This window comes from Oreochromis niloticus, linkage group LG23, assembly GCF_001858045.2.
Source record: "Oreochromis niloticus isolate F11D_XX linkage group LG23, O_niloticus_UMD_NMBU, whole genome shotgun sequence".
NCBI classification, from domain to species: Eukaryota; Metazoa; Chordata; class Actinopteri; order Cichliformes; family Cichlidae; genus Oreochromis; species Oreochromis niloticus.
This window is the reverse complement of record NC_031986.2, coordinates 13,178,072-13,194,484: the sequence shown is the minus strand read 5'-3', so window position 1 is coordinate 13,194,484 and position 16,413 is coordinate 13,178,072. Positions and strand designations below refer to the sequence as shown.

General features: G+C 40.4%; 1 protein-coding gene across 3 annotated transcripts in view; it reads right to left on the bottom strand.

Moving 5' to 3' along the window:
- fam184aa (family with sequence similarity 184 member Aa) overlaps window positions 1–16,413 on the bottom strand; it is a 66,891-nt gene that overhangs the window by 20,547 nt on the left and 29,931 nt on the right. For all 3 annotated transcript variants that reach the window (XM_019352104.2, XM_013264522.3, XM_019352105.2), the window contains exons 11-14: window positions 12,213–12,335; window positions 11,948–12,109; window positions 4,411–4,532; window positions 3,915–4,065 (exon numbers count right to left, since the gene is read on the bottom strand). In XM_019352104.2, the coding sequence (XP_019207649.1) occupies window positions 3,915–4,065; window positions 4,411–4,532; window positions 11,948–12,109; window positions 12,213–12,335 (558 nt within the window). The remainder of the gene's footprint in view (window positions 1–3,914; window positions 4,066–4,410; window positions 4,533–11,947; window positions 12,110–12,212; window positions 12,336–16,413) is intronic.

Sequence of the window (16,413 nt, the reverse complement as noted above, 5' to 3'; positions counted from 1 at the left end):
AGTATGTCTGCAGAAGAGCATCTCTACATGCAAATGTTAAAGCAGAAGACCACACTGGATGCCGCTCCTGTCAGCTAATAACAGGAAACTGAGGTTATAATTCTCGAAAATTGGACAACAGAAGATTAGAAAACACTGCCTGCTTTGATAAATCTTGACTTCAGCTGCAACATTCAGATGGTAGGGTCTGAAACCGGTGTGTACAACATGAAAGCAGGGATCCATCCTACCTCGTATCAATGATTTATGACGCTCGTGGTGCAATGGAGTAGAGAATATTTTCTTTACAGACTGTGGGCCCGTCAGTACCAGGTAGGCATCGTTTAATTGCCACAGCCTACCTGAGTATTAACACCAAGCCGAAAGCTCAAATCATCTCAAACTGTTTTTTTTGGACATTCAGTTCACTGAACCCAAATGGGCTCTACAATCACCAGATCCCAATCTAATAGAGCACCTTTGTGATGAGGAACTCTGTGCTGCTGTCGTGTGAATATGGACAAAAATCTCTGAGGAATTTATCCAGCACTTTGTTGAAATTATGCCATGAGGAATTAATGCAGATCTGAAATCAAAAGAGGTACTAGCAAAGCATATTTAAAGAGATTCTGGTAAGTGTATATACACTTAATAATATCCATGGATTACAGTATTACATGTACACACATTAGTCTTCTTTTTCTGTTGCTCCTAAACCACACACACACACACACACACACACACACACACACACACACACACACACACACACACCCCTTTGAGGACAAAAAAGAGCGATCTGACACACAGACAGAGACACACATATAGTACACATACAGTGTAAGCTCCTTAGATATCCGATCTGTGATATTGTTTGAAGTTTATTTTTAGCCGCTTGGCACTATAACTTTAAAATGCTTCTTTTTATACTGTGACCCACATTTACATGATTCCTAATCTAGCATCTATAATCTGCAGATGCTCAGATAAGAAATAATGCTCCCTAAAGAGCCCACTATGAAATTCCATTTTAATTATTCAGGCACATCAATGAGGACTCCTTCCTTTCATCTTAAAAATGATAGTATCATATCTATAGCTGAAACAAATAGGTAGCGATCATTTATTTGAATATTTGGTGATTCTTTTGAAAACTGCCACCTTAGCTTGCACATTTTTTTTCAATTAAGCAAATAAATATTTTAATTTTAGTCTGCAGAACAAATGATTTCTGGAGTAATAAAGAAAATCCAACACAGTAGCTATATTAAAAGTCAAAGGTCCATCGCAGAGCCGCCGACCACAAACAGATGTCTCAAAACCAAAGGACAATTTTTCTTTGGTAAACGAAAATATTTTATGAAGAAGAACAAAACTTTGTGTGAAACAGAATCTCTTGTATCTTGTGTTGGAGTTTAAAGTCAGATCGCTCTTTAACTTTGTCTCGTTTTGCCGTGAGCTGCTTTTGTCACGGTTTTGGTTGGGGGCCGTCTGAAAAGTTGCCAAGCTGGCACTGGTGACTCCAGCTTGTCAGAAAATGTTTATCTGGAGCCACCAGCGTCTTGGCAAACTCAGGACGAGCCTCTTTGAGGTTTCAGTTGTGACTCAGCTCTGAATTACCCAGAGGCAGTATGCTCTGCAGGAACGGCTACATGAGTCTAAGTAGACGAGCGTCTGAGCTCCCAAACCAGCGTCAAACGGCTCGCTCTGTTCCTACAGCGCTCTCATTCTGACCCTAGCAGCTAATTTCAATCCTCATAAGATAAAATCTCCAGAACTGTAGCTACTGGAACATCTGAAGGAGCATTAATTTCAAAGGCCTTCTTTAAAGAACCTATTTAAAGGCTACAAATGCACAGCATGCATATGTATACAAGCATCATGTGCCTTAAAATATGGCTTAGAGACAACCTAGTTTAAAAAAAGAGGCTGTTCCTTTTCTTCTACCTCACTATAACAGGACAAAATTAACACTGTTACAGCCTTTGTTGTTTCCATACCAATTAACTGTTGCTGTGGGAGTTACATGAGCTGTGAAGCAGGTGAAGAAGCTATTTACAGCGCTACTGTTAATCACATTCACACGGTTATTGAAAGAGAGGAATGCCTGTGAGACTTTATTTGGATTTTCTTTTTTTGCTTCAGGCTGTCTCACAGTGAAGCTGTCAATCAAATGGGGCCTTAGGTTAACAGGGAGTTACAGGTCACTGCTGGGATTCTCTTATTAAAGCAACAGAAAAAATAAATGATTGAATTACATCAAGTTTTACTCTGGAATAGACCAAGAAATCTGAAGTAAATGATAAATAATTTCAACCGCTTGTTAAAGAACAAAAAACGCATAAAAAATGAATAACTGCATTCCCGGATACTAACAGTGTTCACCTGCAACACCTGGAGTGTGACATGAATGCTTTATCGCATACTGCAAGCAGTGATGACTGCAGCTTCACCAGCATGTGCTCCCGACCTTGTGTTGTAGCTTTTGGTTGTTTACAGAAAACTCAGAAAGCTACTGTTTGTGGGTCTGACTATAAAGGCAAAGTCAAACATACTAACAACGTTGGTTAGTAACTACTATAAGAAGAGAGCCAATCGTTTACATGGAAGAAGAAGTTGGTCAAATCAGCAGTCCAAGCTTCCCTCTCTCCGTCTCTCAGACTGACATGACCTTTTCTTTTCTCTTGGTTCAGGCTGGCATTGTGTTTTTGTTATTATCAGCTGAGACTGGGGTCGGTTTGTAAGGCAGCTCTAAGAAAAGAATACGTTTAAGAGTTGCTATGTCAACAGCAAGTCATATTTACTGTAGAGCTATTTATCCATCTGGATTGTTTTGGTGTGAAGTTCCCAGTTTTTGAGACATCAGCCATATAAAGGTCTACTTTTGCTTGTATATGCTGAAACTAAATGGTACTTACCTTGTGGTTCTCAAAACACTAAAAATACATTAAAAAAAAATAAGCAGCTCTAAAAATATCTGTAAAAATCATGTCCTTCTCACCACAAGAAGGAAAAAAAAAGATCCAGCAATGTCAGATCTCTTTCTGCTGCCTGCCAATTAAAAGAAGTGCGCGACTAGCTAACATGAAAGCTCAGCTGACGGGGGGTCTCTACAACGTTAAAATCTTGCCCTGCTGTCAATTACGTGAGCCTCTCATCATCAGCGGATGAACACTTCCTCCTGACACAGTCGGTGGGTATGGTTTGATAGACAGAAAAATGAAACCAGTCAATGTCTGGGGAGAAACGTCTACATGTCTACAGCTGACATCTCCAAAACTGGGCGACGACACTATCATGTTCAACAGCAGGGGTATTCAATTAAAAAGTAGCTCCAGTAGGTCCAGTTACAGAAAATCTTCTAAAACAAAGATCCAGAATATCAAAGTTCCATATAAGTCATAGTTTAATGCAATATATTTACACTTAGCCTTACAGTTAAATCGATGTCTGTGAAATAAAATAAATACAGTACAATTAAGCAGCATTTTAAGAGTGTCTCGTTATTATTTTATGCTTCAGGCTTTTTGGAGTTAAAGCCCTAAAACTTGTATGTGGTAACCTTACAAATGGCCTGTATTTATATAGCGCTTTACTAGTCCTTAAGGACCCCAAAGCACTTTACACATCCAGTCATCCACACATTCACACACTGGTGATGGCAAGCTACATTGTAGCCACAGCCACCCTGGGGCGCACTGACAGAGGCGAGGCTGCCGAACACTGGCGCCACCGGGCCCTCTGACCACCACCAGTAGGCAACGGGTGAAGTGTCTTGCCCAAGGACACAATGACTGAGACTGTCCAAGCCGGGGCTCGGACCGGCAACCCTCCAATTACAAGGCAAACTCCCAACTCTTGAGCCACGATCGCCCCTGTTACAAAACCAAAACAGGGCGGACCCTCACCCGTCAGTGTTAGCATGTGTGCTTTACCTGCTCCAGCAGGTCTTCGACCTTCCTCTGCCAGCCCTCCCTCGCTGCCATCATCTCCAGCTCTTTTTGCTGGGACAGCTGAGTCATGGCCGCCTGTTTGTCTGCTTCATACTCCTCGGTCAACTCCTCCTTTAACAAACGCACTTCTTCCCTACAGAAAGACACAAAGTTTGACTAAATTAATTACATTGTACTTTCGGTGTGCGTGTGTTCATGCTGCTCGATTTTGTCCTGCTAAAAGACATCTGTAAATATTGCATGCGTTTATAAACTTGCTTCCGACTGTGTTCATTTCCTATTCGTTCTCATCAATATACATGAGTGTTTTGGGGAGACGCCGACTTGTTGGGATAATAAGTGTGATTGTGAAGAGGGCTGTGAGATGACAGAGACGAATGAGAAAACAGAGAAAAAGCAAAACAGGAAAAGTGAGACTGACAGGCTGACAGAGAGCGAGACATCAGGGGAGATGGGCTTTCTGTTTTTTCTCTTTTACCGCAGTGCATCTCTCCATTTCCGATCCAAGTCATCTGCCATCTTGTCCATCTTCTGCTTCTCCTCTGTTCTGATGGACATCACTCTGGCCTCATGCTGCTGCTTCTGGGTTTCAATCTCTTCCTGCAAATACAAAGAGGTGCACAAATTTGAACTCCAACACCACTCACACAGTATCAGTATTCCTGATATATTCTTTTGCTATCTCAGTCTGAAATCAGCAATTGAGTTGGTAAGAAACATCTGTACTGTTTGTGAGTAGCACATTTGAGGAGACATCATGTTTTATTGTATCACTGCCACAGATAATACATATTAAAACCACACCAGGCCGGGCTCAGATTTCATTTTGAGGAAATCAAATGAAAACCCCCCAAAAAATGTGTTTACCAAATAAAATATATGTAAGCATCTCAAGATTATAAAATTTAACTCATGCTCAACATAAACAGATCTGATATTTAGATTTCCAATTTATGGTAATTTTATCTCAGGGCCTCGTTTCATGATTTTCTTTTTTACAGCTAAACAAAAACTGCTGCTGCTAACAGCATGAAGTGCCACCTTCAGTCTTGGAATACGTGGCCTCTTCCACTAATAACTGCATCCCAGTCCCAGTGTTGATCCCCAGTGTGCAAGATGACTCAGTTTCACAGCTTGTTTTTTAGTTCTTTGCAGCTCAGCAAAAAAACAAAACAAAAAAGATAAAAGAGATAACGTTAGCCGAGAAAACCTGACGATAAAGTGATAAACTGGACACACTTACCGGTAACTTGACAAAGCTGCCTCCTAATTCAGAGCACAAATAAAACAGAACAGCGACCTCCTTACAGCTACAAAATTAAAATGAATAATCGCTGTTTTACATGCTCTGTGACCAATCACAACCTGTAGTGACTAAATGTTGCAGACTCACAACCACTTCTGATCTCATTGTGACTGCACAGGTCGCCTGATAGGAGGCAACCTTTCTGCAAACAGTTGCACTTTGACTTGGACTGACTGCAATCAGTCTCAGAGAGCTTGTCGAAGATTTGTAAATAATTGCAGTCTAATTTATAAATACAGATTGCCAACATGTTGCAATCAGTCTGAATGAGCCTTTGTCAATAAGCATAACTCGAAGGGACTGTATTCTGGTTATATTCCTATAGAACAGGAAGACTGATGAGCACAAATGTAATAGTTGGATGTGAATTTGTAATTATAATTGCCATCCTGACCCCATTCAATCACAGTGTGACATCAGACTGACTGTCTTATGGCAGATTCTAGTAACAGCATTGGTTTGCTTGACATCACATTTTAATTTTAAGCCCCAATCAATAAATATGTAATAAAAGAATTTCAGAGTAAAATCTATAATAATGCAGGCAGGTAATGTCTAAAATAACCTTGGTGTTTAAAGAGTGCTGATGCCCTAATAATGCAAGTTTAAAGCCACTTAAAGTAAAAAAGTGCATTTTCTTTTTTCTCCAAGTCTGCATCTCCGACCAGATGCCACATTTCAATAGCTGAAGCTGGATGACTCATACTGTAATGCCCACCTCCACATGCATTTATAATGCCATGGCTACAGGGCATTTATAATGTGCTGGTTTCAAGGCAGAAACAAACTTCACCGGGTCAGCTGTTTCCAGCTGCTGAAGAGGCTGCAGGCTGTAAGTGCTGATGAGCTCATTAGAAGAGCTAAAAGCTCTCTTGTTTAGCTGCAAGGGGAAGCACATGAGTGGTTAAATCCACTGTGAGGACAATTTACATTTCTGGGAATCTAAATAAGATTTAAAAAAAATAAAAAAAATTGTGCTTTTGGATTTCTTACAAGTGGAGATGATTTTTGGAGGAGCAATGCAGGAAGAAACATATACGTATATGACCAGTCGGATTTGAGTGTTTGTGACTCTTAGTAGCTACTGTTCATTATTTAAAAGCCTGTTTTAGGAACAGTGCACAGGTTATCTGGGGACTGGACATTTATAGTAATAAAGATATATGCTTCAGTAAGCCACAGTGGGCTGGATTTCTCTCAAAAAGCGACTGATGTGCTCAACGGCAAATTAAGAAAAGAACAAAAATCAAACCACGGACATGACTCATATTTCACTTGTAACATTATCCTAAAAAGTCTGTATTTGTTTCATTATACTTTCACTTGAATAATTATAATTCTGAATCATTCAGACAACAAATTATATCTGCCTAAGCCAGAAGATCTGTAAGACAGTCCGCGAATGTGACATAATACAAATCAAATTCATCTCAGTCATTTTAGCTTCATTTTATTTCAGCTGACTAAAAATAATAAATTAAAAAGCACTGATTAAGCATTTTTGATAAATCAGAAACTACAGCAAAGGCTAACCACCTACATTAAAGCTAACTGCGAGTAACCCTTAAAGCTCTGTTCAGTTTCTGTCATATTTTAGCTGCTTATAGAACAAAATGACTGGATGTGCATCAGAGGTTAGTGAGGGTGGTGCAGTTCACTCCAGTATGTGGGGCCCTTCAAAGTGTCACAGGATAAATCTTGCACTACAAATGTAGTTCAAATATATATTTGAACGTTGTTAAGCCTAAAAATTTATTGAAATGAGACTATAAAACAAGAAACTGTAAAGCTGAGGTTAAAACTATTAGCCCCCTTACGCATTTCTTTTTTAACAGAGCATTTATAAACATTTTTGCACACAATAGAAGAATTTTTTCAGAAAAAATCAAAATGACAAAGCTTAATACTAAAAGCGGATTTTTTTAAGTGAGCCATAGCACAAACTACTGTTCTACTTTAACTCTGTGATGCTTAAACCTTATAAAATCAAATTAAAAAAAATAGCCTTCAAGCCAGACTGAAGTATGCTAAAGATGACCAGGAGACTATTCATACTGGAATCGTGTCATTTGGTCAGATGAGAACTAGAACTGGGAATCTCATCAAGGTGGAAGGAACCATGAAAAACGAAGGATGTGTGAAGATTCTGAAAGAAAATCTCAAGCAGTCGGCAGCAAAGCTGGGTCTGGGTCGTCGCTTTGTCTTCCAACACGACAAAGACCAAAGTGAACGTTACTGAGTGTCCTGCACAAACCCCTGACTTAACTGCCACTGAAAATCAGTGAGGTGGACTGAAGACCAGGGTCCAATCCAGAAGACCATCAAATCTGGAGGAGTTTGAGAGATTGACCGAAGAAGAATGGGCTAAGACTGATCAGGAGGCATGTGTGAGACTTGCTGAACACTACAACAAACGTTCAGATTCGTTGTAATACAGGGAGTGCAGAATTATTAGGCAAGTTGTATTTTTGAGGAATAATTTTATTATTGAACAACAACCATGTTCTCAATGAACCCAAAAAACTCATTAATATCAAAGCTGAATGTTTTTGGAAGTAGTTTTTAGTTTGTTTTTAGTTTGAGCTATTTTAGGGGGATATCTGTGTGTGCAGGTGACTATTACTGTGCATAATTATTAGGCAACTTAACAAAAAACAAATATATACCCATTTCAATTATTTATTTTTACCAGTGAAACCAATATAACATCTCCACATTCACAAATATACATTTCTGACATTCAAAAACAAAACAAAAACAAATCAGCGACCAATATAGCCACCTTTCTTTGCAAGGACACTCAAAAGCCTGCCATCCATGGATTCTGTCAGTGTTTTGATCTGTTCACCATCAACATTGCGTGCAGCAGCAACCACAGCCTCCCAGACACTGTTCAGAGAGGTGTACTGTTTTCCCTCCTTGTAAATCTCACATTTGATGATGGACCACAGGTTCTCAATGGGGTTCAGATCAGGTGAACAAGGAGGCCATGTCATTAGTTTTTCTTCTTTTATACCCTTTCTTGCCAGCCACGCTGTGGAGTACTTGGACGCGTGTGATGGAGCATTGTCCTGCATGAAAATCATGTTTTTCTTGAAGGATGCAGACTTCTTCCTGTACCACTGCTTGAAGAAGGTGTCTTCCAGAAACTGGCAGTAGGACTGGGAGTTGAGCTTGACTCCATCCTCAACCCGAAAAGGCCCCACAAGCTCATCTTTGATGATACCAGCCCAAACCAGTACTCCACCTCCACCTTGCTGGCGTCTGAGTCAGACTGGAGCTCTCTGCCCTTTACCAATCCAGCCACGGGCCCATCCATCTGGCCCATCAAGACTCACTCTCATTTCATCAGTCCATAAAACCTTAGAAAAATCAGTCTTGAGATATTTCTTGGCCCAGTCTTGACGTTTCAGCTTGTGTGTCTTGTTCAGTGGTGGTCGTCTTTCAGCCTTTCTTACCTTGGCCATGTCTCTGAGTATTGCACACCTTGTGCTTTTGGGCACTCCAGTGATGTTGCAGCTCTGAAATATGGCCAAACTGGTGGCAAGTGGCATCTTGGCAGCTGCACGCTTGACTTTTCTCAGTTCATGGGCAGTTATTTTGCGCCTTGGTTTTTCCACACGCTTCTTGCGACCCTGTTGACTATTTTGAATGAAACGCTTGATTGTTCGATGATCACGCTTCAGAAGCTTTGCAATTTTAAGACTGCTGCATCCCTCTGCAAGATATCTCACTATTTTTGACTTTTCTGAGCCTGTCAAGTCCTTCTTTTGACCCATTTTGCCAAAGGAAAGGAAGTTGCCTAATAATTATGCACACCTGATATAGGGTGTTGATGTCATTAGACCACACCCCTTCTCATTACAGAGATGCACATCACCTAATATGCTTAATTGGTAGTGGGCTTTCGAGCCTATACAGCTTGGAGTAAGACAACATGCATGAAGAGGATGATGTGGACAAAATACTCATTTACCTAATAATTCTGCACTCCCTGTAATGTGTAATAATGTAAGCGTCCAAAATAAAACCAGCATGTTTGCAATCGCTGTGTGAAATACTGGAAAAAAACATAAAATTATTTTGTTTTTGTGGAACTTCTAACAACACATCTAAACCATGAAACATGAGGGCTCATGACTTACTGACAGGCTGCTTGTCTGAGGAACACATGATGTAATCTCTACAATGACATCATAGTTTATTTCATTTTTTTTTATTTTGTGAACTTTCTGCATTTAAGATATAAATGAAACCATCTCTCTTTGCACTTTTCCTAACCTAGTAATCTACTTAAAGGTTCATTGTGCGCTAAACAATAGCTGGTCTAAATTTACTGTGAGGCCGGCCTCTGCTGGTTTTGAGCTTGTGTCTATGCTAATGAGCTCAGTGTGAACACAGGATCCAATCCTGTGTCAAGCTTGGCTTTTTTACTGCCCCAGTCCCGCTCTTTAAATAGCACTTTAAATAAGAAGCCTGGTGGGAATTCAAAGAGCACCATTCTGCAGTTTCATTTAATTATCGCTCTTCATATAGCCTCTCTGCATTGTGCCTCTTATCACCTCTTCTTTCTGCCTTTATTAACAGTTGTTTTAATTCATGTTATTGAAGCTAAGACATTTCCACACTTTTTCTATCCCATTCTGCATTTTTATTCTACTTTAAACCTTTTTATCGTACAGTCCTATAATGATTCAGCCTTCCCAAACTCTCATTTGATGACTTATTATCATGAATAAGTTCCTTTAAATACAAATATCATTCCTATTATTAATAACAGTATTAATAGCTATAATTTTAATGAAAGGATCCAGTCGCTCCCTCCTCCTCCTCCCCTGCCACAGTAAGCCACGCTCTCTATCACAAACGCTCTTCCTGCGTCTCACACCAGCAGGGCTCTTTTCAAACATAGGCCCACTCTACTCATAATGGCCTCATCATCATTATCTCACAGCTGGCCTTCAGCACCGCGCTTGTTTCTCAGTTAACTCTCATTTCCTGCTCTCCTGCTTTCAAAATGTTCTTCCCCTCTCCCATCCTTCCATCCTCCCATCCTTGCCTGTGTTTTCCCCCCTCTCTCTCTCTCTGTCTCTCTCTCTATTCGGTCATCAGTGAAGGCTTTTTTTAATCACCACATTTATTTGACTGACTGAGCTGTTATTGTCAGACTATGTGACAGGCTGTCACACTGACTTACTATGTCAGGAAGCAAATTACCATCTGCCAGTCTCAGTGTCGGGTCTGAAAACTCTTGACTGGTTGACCTGACCTGTCAAGAGTTTTGCAAAGGTTACTTCATTTCAGAGTCCCAGAAAGTTGGTAAAATAAAAGCTGGGATTTAATCCATTAAGTTTAAGTGAGTTTGTGTAACAACGTGCATTAGACAAAAAAAAGAGCCAGAAATTAACAGCCCTAAGTTTATCCTTGGGGAGCGCTGGTTTAGCTGACTGGAATGAGCAGGCGACCATATGCCACACGGCTGAGAGCGGCCGGCCCGCGTTAGAGTCTGATACCCGGCCCTTTGCCATGTCTTCCCCTCTTTCTTTCCTCCACTTTCCTGTCAGTCTTCATTGTCCCTTTCAAAAATAAACCCATAAAAAGGCCCCAAAATATATATTTTTAAAGTCTCTTTAAGTCCCCTTCCAGTCCCTAAAATCCCACTCTCTTTTGATTGGCCATCTTCTGGAAGCCCGCTGAGGGGCAATGACCTTATAAGGAAATCTGATTCAGAAAGAAAACAGACTAGAAAGCTATCAGTGGCTTACTTTTACATTATTTTTATACTTATACATATGCTTACTTCATTATTTGCACCTTTAATACTTTCAACACTTTTTACAAAACAAAACAAAGACGACAGAATTTGCATATTCTCAGCTGCGGTTTAACGCTCTGTTCATTTGTCTACATCTGAATATCCGAGTGTGACACTGATAACCAATCTGTGTAATTTGACACTCTGTATTTTTACATCTTACAGGATACTAAAATAAATATTAAGAAGTGATCTGTGACTACTGAAGGAAATACAACATTCCCTTTCACTGTTATGCTGATGACATCCAAATTTACTTCCCCTTGAAACGGGATGTTTCTGTCCCACTGCAGCCTCTGCTTAACTGTCTACATGATGTTAAAGACCAGTTAACACAACATTTTCTCACCCTAAAAAAAATAAGTTTTTGTTTTTGGAAGACACGCCCCTTTTGGATAAGTTAACTGATACCTTTGGTCCTCTTGCTTGTCATCATTCGCACCCTGTAAGAAATCTCAGAGTGTTTTTAGACAGCTCTTTTAAATTAGAGAAGCAAGTGTCCACAGTTGTGAAAAACACTTTTTTATCAGTTACGTGAAATTGCCAAAGCGAAGCCTTATCTTCCTCCTAAAGACACAGAAAAACTTATTCATGCCTTCATCACCTCTACACTGGACTACTGCAGTTCTCTCTGTTTGGGTCTTCAACACTCATCTCTCCATCAGATGCAGTTAGTCTAAAGTGCTGCTGCACGTCTTTTAACAGGTGTTAGAATGTATGAACACATCACTCCAGTTTTAGCAAATTTACACTGGCTTTGGTCAACTTTGTTGCTTTTAAATGTGGAATAGAAATAAATGTGATATTGATATTGAAGTGATTATCCTCAGTAAGACAGGAGGACCCTCGTTTCAGGTTCTCCAAACCTCAGTACTGTCTTTGCTTTCTCCTCACCTGTAGGTCAGTCAGCAGGTTGCTCGTCTCTCGGACGCGGGCTCGAGTCGCGTCTAGCTCTATCTTGAGTTTCTCCTGAGTTTCCTTCAGACAGGTAATCTGCGTCTGAGCTGAACTCAGGTTCTGTTCCCCCTCTCTCACCAGCTCCTGAAGGTGGGACACCTGAGGAGACAACCACTCAGTTGATTGAGACGTGTCGGTATATTTGGAGACGATCAGATCATGCTGGTCACGCGCTAGCGCTCCAGTAAGAGCTGACTCATACTTCCTGATTGGCCATGTTGAGTTTGGCCGAGAGCTCCTCTTTCAAGTTGTCGAGTTGCTGCTGGAGGCGATCCCTCTGCTCCTCTAACGACAGCCGTTTAATCTCAAACTCCTGGCTCATTTTCTGGAGATGGGAAGAAAGAGAGAGAGGAAGAAAAGGAACGAGATTGGATGAAAAGACGGATGAGAAGAACGGGAAGGATAATAGGACAAGAAATTGGGCAAGTTGATTAGTGCTGGACCATGAAACTAGAGATTTATTCTACATTCCTCCATGTCTAAAATGTCTTTGTGAGACAAATTCTCAATGCATGTTTTCAATATGAAAACGCTTTGTGCCCGTTTTCCTCTGATATAAACTTAAAGTCTCTAAAAAAAATGAGGAGAGTTAAAAGCCACTCTATTGAAAATCCAATTTCTGCCACAATGTGGAGTCATGGCAGCGTTTGAGCGTGACGCAGGGCTACTGAATGAGGAAAAGACACGTGAACTGTCATTTACACTTAAAAGGCCATCTCTTCAAAACATCCAGTCTCTATAATCCTTCAAACCAGAGCGTCAAATCCTTTCTGGGCCACTCTGGATTCCTCTTATGAAAATCTCCTTTTGGTCTACTTCTTAAGTCTCTCTTTTCAGTAAATTCCTGAGATCCTTACTGTCTATGCTTTATGATACACCTAAACAATACTGAGCTCTGTTTGTATTCAGTAACAGTGTTGAGAAACAGGTTTCTGGTGGTTCATTCTTTGCAGATGCTGTTATTTTAGTGTAAAGGTGAATTTAGAATATTTTCTGGATCTTCTGATCATCTGATGTTTGTTACAGGCAAATACAAAAAGAGGGCACGTACATCTAGTTATTCAGCTGTGCATTTGTCTTACCAGTGATCAATAAGGGTTCAGTCATTAGTGTCTAATTTGCAGCTACTATTTATCATCTTGACGTCCCCGTTGGGTTGAGGCAAGTTGTATCCATGAGAATCTCTTCGATGACGTGAGCAAAATATAAAGCAACCCCCCTTTTAATCTTTCCCCCCTGGGAGCCACCCAGTAATCCACATCCTCTTTCTTTAGCCCACTCACAGGAGAGCCACCTTTCCCGTGCAGCTTTAGAGCGCCACAAGATTAAAATTAAATCAGAGCTTGTACTCTTGTAGCCCCGATTCACAGATTTCAATTAAGTGAGAAGCACAAAGTCTTGGAAGGGAAAAAAAGCCGAGCAAACAAATAAAACCTGCAGCATTACAACATGCCAGTCACACCACCATGCAAGTGCAAGTCTTCAGCCAATAAATATTTAGATCACGTCTCAAAAGAAGTGTAACAAAGACATGTGAACAAACTGCAAGCTTTGAGAACTTAGAAATGATTTATAGCGCGAGACGCAGCATTTCAATCATTCAACTCTCTACCAGAGATCCACGTCAGCGATGTATCACACATCACCTGCAGAGTGATATGTGATACATCGCTGTCACCCCCGGCAGGATGAAAGTGTATAAAAGTAGAGCTGGTTAAGAGCATTTTTTACCTGGATGGGGCAATAATTCTATCAATCGGCAGGTCAAGGACAAGAAACCCTTCAGTTATAAATGAATAGTGAGGGCTAATTAGCTTATGTTAGCTAGTTATCTGATATTGATTCACATGTTGTTGACAGTGGGATAGTCTCCAACTCCCTGGAGTTTTTACATGGTTAAGATGGAAAACCGGTGGATGGACCTCACTGTGGCCACTGCACTGTTGCTAGAACTTGTAATCTCTTCATACTCTCTGTTTTGATAATGTACAGAGGTTTTAAACAAACTGAATGGGCAACAGTTATCAGTTACTCGAATAATCTGAATGCTAGCGCACGCCAGCTGATGGCTCGTCCTACTGATGGTCTCATATAGGATTGCAGTATTTAAGCTTCTTTAGCCCGCCTCGAGTTGCTGCACATCCAAAAGCTGCTTTGCAATCCAGCACCACCTTCCACAGAGTGCTTCACTCAATCCGTGTCAAATCTCGTGTTACTGCTCTGGTCTGTGAGGGGTCTTCCTCACCCATACGCAGGCGTATAGTGTTTGTGTCGAAATGACTGCAAGTGGAAATGAAATTGTCTTTGACTACGGCGATCCTTGCCTCAGTTAAACATATTTAACTTTCACAAATAGAAAAAAGAACACGAAATTTGATTAAGGACATTTTTATGATTGTTTAAAAGCCAAACAATTCATCTAGAACAATGGTGTCAAAATACGGCCCGGGGGTCAAAATTGGCCCTGAGAAGACTCCAATACGGCCTATTTCCATCTTTGGAAATGGTCCCTTTGTAAAGGAGGGCAAAAATACAGGACTTTTAATTATATTTCCATAGAAATTTTCCTGCTGATAAAGATCACCGCTAGAGCCATCATACGACACTAAAGTAAAAGTTAGTGTTTTTTTAAATATCGGCTATAAAAATGTGTTTTTTTATTTTTTATTTTTTACAATGTAGAGTCAAATAAATAAATAAATGAATAAATAAAAACTTTCTGCTTTATAATTCCAAAACTGTGGAGGTGATGTGCTGCCAGAAATCATTTATAATTTTATACATTTCTTACAATATCTGTCTTTAATGATAGACAGAATTCTCTAACTACAGCAGCATTTCTTTATTAGAAAAACTGAGACAAGCTGTTGAAACTGCACTTCTCCTTCTTATAATGAGATATCTCAGGGATTAAATGTGTGGTTAAACATCTTCAAAGTGACAGAAAGGGGATTTCCACCTGTCTGACCCACTTAAGATCAAAACAGGCTCTATGTGGACCTCGAGGAATGACTTTGACATCCCCGATCTAGAAAACAATCAGCACAGTAAACAATACTGAAAGTGACAGTTGGCTGCCTTCGTAAGCTTCAGCTGCTGCCATATTTAAAAGACAACACGCTGCTGACACTGAGTAGAAAGCTGCATCGATGCCAAAAGCCTATCACTTCATTATGGACACTTTCATTTTTAAACTGAGAGAAGCTGCGTTCACCTGCAAACAAACCCATCAGAGGAATGAATCTACATGTGCAGCAGTGCAGGGAGATTAGAAACACCAATGAAAAGTCTTTATTCTACTGCTGTCTCATCTGGTCTTAAGTAGACCGTGGTGAATTATGAATTAATACAGCACAAGCAATTTGTAGAATTAGTCGCTTTATTGCTTCGGTTGAAAAACTCGTTAATATCTGCTGACAGTCGTAAAACTAAGAAGTACAAAGATGAAGACGTTTTAGAATGAATCGCTTTTTTCTTCTTCTTTTTCCAAATTACCACTTCTGTCTCTTTCTCTTCTGTCTGCATCTTTGTCTCACCGTCTCTCGTCCTGCATCCCGTTTCTCGTTTCACCCCAAATAAAAACAGACATTAATCTAAACGCAGCTTCGGCTTACATAATATTTCCCTTTTTCATCAACCCCTCCATCCATTCTCTCCGTCGCTCTGTCTTTCAGGGAATCTATAAACACACGCCCACACGCTCATGCACGACTCTCACTTGGCTTAGAGGCAGGATTTAATGTCAATGAAAATCAACCAATTAGCAGTCAGCTTCAAACAGCATCCGAAGTGTGAGCTCACGAGGGGCGAAAAAAAAGGAAAAAAGAGAGAGAGCAACAATATGAAAGAGGAGAAATATGGGACGAGACGGAAGAGAGAAAACACCGAGCGCAAAGTGATTTAAAATGCAGCGTCTAATCGTTTCAGACCAAGAAGATACGTCTTCATTTTGGACGGCAAGCTTTAATATTAAAGGAATGACTTTTGAGACAAAGTGTTTTGTGTTACTCTGTGCCTGTCATATATTACACTGCCTTCATGCCTCTTAGCTAATTCATTTTAATTGGATGGAAGCAAACTCCAGTATGTACGCTGTCCTTTGCTGAACTTCAGCTCTAAATGCAGCTGGAGCCGTGTGAGCGTGAATAAAGGGGGTGTAATGTGCTGTAACAGATATAAACAAGACAGGAATAGGACCTACTATTCTGCTCACTGTTTGCCTTTTCAGAGCAAAACAGTCATACTGGCCTATAGGATAATAAGATAAGAGAGGAGGGCAGCCTTTACCGAGCCCCATAGAGTGATTTATTCTCTGCATTTAACCCATCTTAAGCGTTGGGAGTAGTGGGCAGGCAGCGTGCAGCCCCCATGGACCAGCTCCAGCTGTAAGCCATGTCCTGGTC